The 3,954-nt window shown below is 61.7% G+C and overlaps 1 protein-coding gene across 1 annotated transcript in view; it reads left to right on the top strand.

The window, feature by feature from the left end:
- Positions 1 to 3,954, top strand: part of LRP1 (LDL receptor related protein 1) — a 100,162-nt gene that overhangs the window by 79,969 nt on the left and 16,239 nt on the right. The window contains exons 53-61 of the mRNA XM_033511439.1: positions 134 to 292; positions 380 to 567; positions 1,050 to 1,233; positions 1,415 to 1,500; positions 1,753 to 1,872; positions 2,415 to 2,602; positions 3,011 to 3,216; positions 3,396 to 3,584; positions 3,746 to 3,894. Of these exons, the coding sequence (XP_033367330.1) occupies positions 134 to 292; positions 380 to 567; positions 1,050 to 1,233; positions 1,415 to 1,500; positions 1,753 to 1,872; positions 2,415 to 2,602; positions 3,011 to 3,216; positions 3,396 to 3,584; positions 3,746 to 3,894 (1,469 nt within the window). The remainder of the gene's footprint in view (positions 1 to 133; positions 293 to 379; positions 568 to 1,049; positions 1,234 to 1,414; positions 1,501 to 1,752; positions 1,873 to 2,414; positions 2,603 to 3,010; positions 3,217 to 3,395; positions 3,585 to 3,745; positions 3,895 to 3,954) is intronic.

Consider the following 3,954-nt stretch of genomic DNA (forward strand, 5'->3'; position numbering starts at 1 on the left):
CCCAGGCCAGCTGCTCTGTGGTGTCCCCATCACTCCTGGCATCTCGGGAGGGTTTGGCTCCATGGTTCCTCTCTCTCTCTGAGTGGCTCCATGGTGCCTCTGGAAGGCCCAGGAAGGTGGGATGCCAGCTGAGCCCCTCACCCTCCCTCAGAGTATCCCACCTGCGGCCCCCACGAGTTCCGCTGTCAGAACGGCCGCTGCCTCAGCAACCGGCAGTGGGAATGTGATGGGGAGTTCGACTGCCACGACCACTCGGACGAGGCGCCCAAGAACCCGCGCTGCAGCAGCCCAGGTACCTGCTGGGGTCCCCCTGGGGTCCTGGGGGGGATAGAGGAGCCCCAGCCACCCTCCACTGACCACTGCCACCTCCTCTCTGCAGAAAACAAATGCAACGACTCCTTCTTCCTCTGCAAGAATGGGAATTGCATCTCCGAGGCGCTGCTCTGCGACAACAACAACGACTGCGCCGACGGCTCTGACGAGCTCAACTGCTTCATCAACGAGTGCCTCAACAAGAAACTGAGTGGCTGCTCCCAGGAGTGTGAGGACCTCAAGATTGGGTACAAGGTAGGAGGCCACGGGGTGGGGGACTGGCTGCAGAGATTGTAGAATTACAGAATGCCCTGAGTTGGAAGGTTGGAATGGTTGTTGAAGTCCTGTCCCTGCACAGGAGACCACAGCAATCCCACCCTGTGCCTGAGAGGGTTGTCCAAATGCTCCAGGAACTCTGGCAGCCTTGGGGCTGTGCCAGCCAACAGTGCCTGGCCACCCTCTGGGGGAAGAACCTTTTCCTGATATCCAGCCTAAACCTCCCCTGGCACAGCTCCTGCTGTTCCCTCTCCTTCCTCCTCCGCAGACGTGAGGGTTGTGTCTGTCCTGTGCCAGCTGGGCCAGGGATGTGACACTGGCGCTTCAGGCACTGTTTGTGCATCTCAGCTGTCCTTGCCGAGTCCACGTGTCCCACGGTGACACTTGTCACCTCCCAGCACCTGCCACCTCCCGGCGTGCGGGCCCTGGAGGTGTCTGACAGCTCCGGGTTGCTCCTGCAGTGCAGATGCCGTCCCGGGTTCCGGCTGAAGGACGACGGGAAGACGTGCATCGACATCGATGAGTGCTCCACCACCTACCCCTGCAGCCAGAAGTGCATCAACACCCTGGGCAGCTACAAGTGCCTCTGCATTGAGGGCTACAAGCTCAGACCTGACAACCCCACCAGCTGCAAGGTTGTCACAGGTGAGAGCCAGCTGTGGGCGCAGAGCCCAGGACGCTCCTGGTGACCGTGGGATGCTCGTGGTGCTGGGGTTGGAGGGTGAAGTGGCTGCTCCCCCCTCAGGAGTGGGGCTGGGAGGTCTGCAGGGTTCTGCCCACATCCCAGCAGTGCTCCCCTGCCACTTTTCCCTCTTTCCCTGTGCAGATGAAGAGCCTTTCCTCATCTTTGCCAACCGCTACTATCTGAGGAAGCTCAACCTGGACGGCTCCAACTACACTCTGCTCAAGCAGGTATGGGGTGAGCCGGGAGCAGGAGGGACTCCAGCCTCATCTTGCTGGGATTTGGGGATGGAGTGGGCCCTGAAGGACAGGGGAGCTGCCAGCTGAGGAGTTCAGGCTCTTGGCTTCCCAGGGGAATGGTAGATCCATCTAAATGTCAGGGGGTCACTGAGCGAGGGGCAGGCAGGGAGGCTCTATAAAACCTCCCAGAACCCACTCCAGCTGCTGAGGCTGCTGCAACCCTTCTCCCTCCCTCCTCTCCAGGGGCTGAACAACGCCGTGGCTCTGGATTTCGACTACCGGGAGCAGATGATCTACTGGACAGATGTCACCACGCAGGGCAGCATGATCCGCCGCATGCACATCAACGGCAGCAACGTCCAGGTGAGGACGTGGGGCAGCCCCTGGGGCACACCTGGGCTGGGCTGCTGAGCCTCACCCACCTTCTGCCCCGCTCTGGGGTCACCACTGGGCTTTGGGAATCAGCCCCAGTTGCTGTGGGATGCTTTGCAGCCCCACCACAAGCAGGGGTGGGCTCCATGCTGCCCGGAAACCTGGAGCAAGGAAGGTTGGGGGAAGAGTCATGGAGTTGTGGAATGATTTGGGTCAGAAGGGATCTTAATGTTCATCCTCTTTCACTCCCCTGCCACGGGCAGGGACACCTTCCACTAGCCCAGCTTGCTCCAAACCCCATCCAACCAGGCCTTGGACACTTCCAGGGATGGGGCAGCCACAGCTGCTCTGGGCACCCTGTGCCAGGGCCTGCCCACCCTTGCAGAGAGGAATTTCCTCCCAATATCTCATCTAAACCTAAGAGTGGAGTGAGGAAGAAGATCTGGCCTGGGAAGGGGGATGCTGTCACCCCTGAGAAATCAGGGTTTGGTTCTCTCTGCTCAGCCCTGTCACCTCTCATTCCTCCCCGGCAGGTCCTTCACCGCACGGGGCTCAGCAACCCCGACGGGCTGGCTGTGGACTGGGTGGGAGGAAACCTGTACTGGTGTGACAAGGGCCGGGACACCATCGAGGTGTCGAAGCTCAACGGCGCGTACCGCACCGTGCTGGTCAACTCGGGCCTGCGCGAGCCTCGCGCGCTCGTGGTGGACGTGCAGAACGGGTGAGAGCCTGGGGGACAGGGACCCTCCACTCTGTGCTGGGGAGGGGGCTGTGGTCATCTTGCCGTAGTCCTGGAGGTCGGGAGATGGGATGAAGCTTTCCCTCTCGGCCTCTGGGACACCGGGATGCTTTTCCCTACCCTGTGCCCATGTGCCTCGGTTTATCACAGAGTCACGGGGTGGTTTGGGATGGAAGGGACCTTGAAGATCATTTTGTTCCACCCCACTGCTCTGTGCAGTCACCTTCCACCACCCCAGCTTGCTCCAAGCCCTGTCCAGCCTTGGACAGTTCCAGGGACAGGGCAGCCACAGCTTCTCTGGGCACGCTGTGCCAGGGCCTCAGCATCCTCACAGGGAGAAATTCCTGTGGTTTCCAACTCATCTTCTCTCTGCTCTCGTTTCATCCCCAGCTACCTCTACTGGACGGACTGGGGGGACCACTCTCTGATCGGGAAGATCGGCATGGACGGCACCAACCGCAGCGTCATCGTGGACACCAAGATCACGTGGCCCAACGGCCTCACCCTCGATTACATCAACAGCCGGATCTACTGGGCCGACGCCCGCGAGGATTACATCGAGTTCGCCAGCCTGGACGGCTCCAACCGGCACACGGGTGAGAGCGCCGGGCTCCCGGCGTGCCTCAGGGGGCTCCGGGCTCTGGGTCAGGGGTTGGAGTGGCAGCCAGGGCTGCTGGGGACGGTCCCCAGCTCCTCTGTGCCCAGAGAAGTGGCTGCTTCCTCGTGGGAGGGGAACGCGGCGCAGCCCCTCGCTGAGCGCCCGCTCCCCTCGCAGTGCTGAGCCAGGACATCCCGCACATCTTCGCGCTCACCCTCTTTGAGGATTTCATCTACTGGACAGACTGGGAGACCAAGTCCATCAACCGGGCCCACAAGACGACGGGAGCCAACAAGACGCTGCTGATCAGCACCTTGCACCGGCCCATGGACATCCACATCTACCACCCCTACCGCCAGCCCGACGGTGAGCACGGCTGGGGGAACCGCCAGGGAAAGGGACGTGGGGGCGGCCAGGTTGGGCAGGGGGAGCAGGAGCAGGGTGACACGGGTCTTGCTGCTGCTCCCATGCCACCCTGAGGGTCCCCAGTTTGGTCTGACTGGCCGTTGTCACCCTGCTCTCCCCAGTTCCCAACCATCCCTGCAAGACCAACAACGGCGGCTGCAGCAACCTGTGCCTGCTCTCGCCGGGCGGGGGCCACAAGTGTGCCTGTCCCACCAACTTCTACCTGGGCAGCGATGGCAAAACCTGCGTGTCCAACTGCACAGCCAGCCAGGTAAACCCATTCCTGACTGTCCTTGTTTGTCCCTGCCTGTCCCTGCCTGTCCCTGCCTGT

Source organism: Parus major, unplaced genomic scaffold (assembly GCF_001522545.3).
Source record: "Parus major isolate Abel unplaced genomic scaffold, Parus_major1.1 Scaffold220, whole genome shotgun sequence".
NCBI classification, from domain to species: domain Eukaryota; kingdom Metazoa; phylum Chordata; class Aves; order Passeriformes; family Paridae; genus Parus; species Parus major.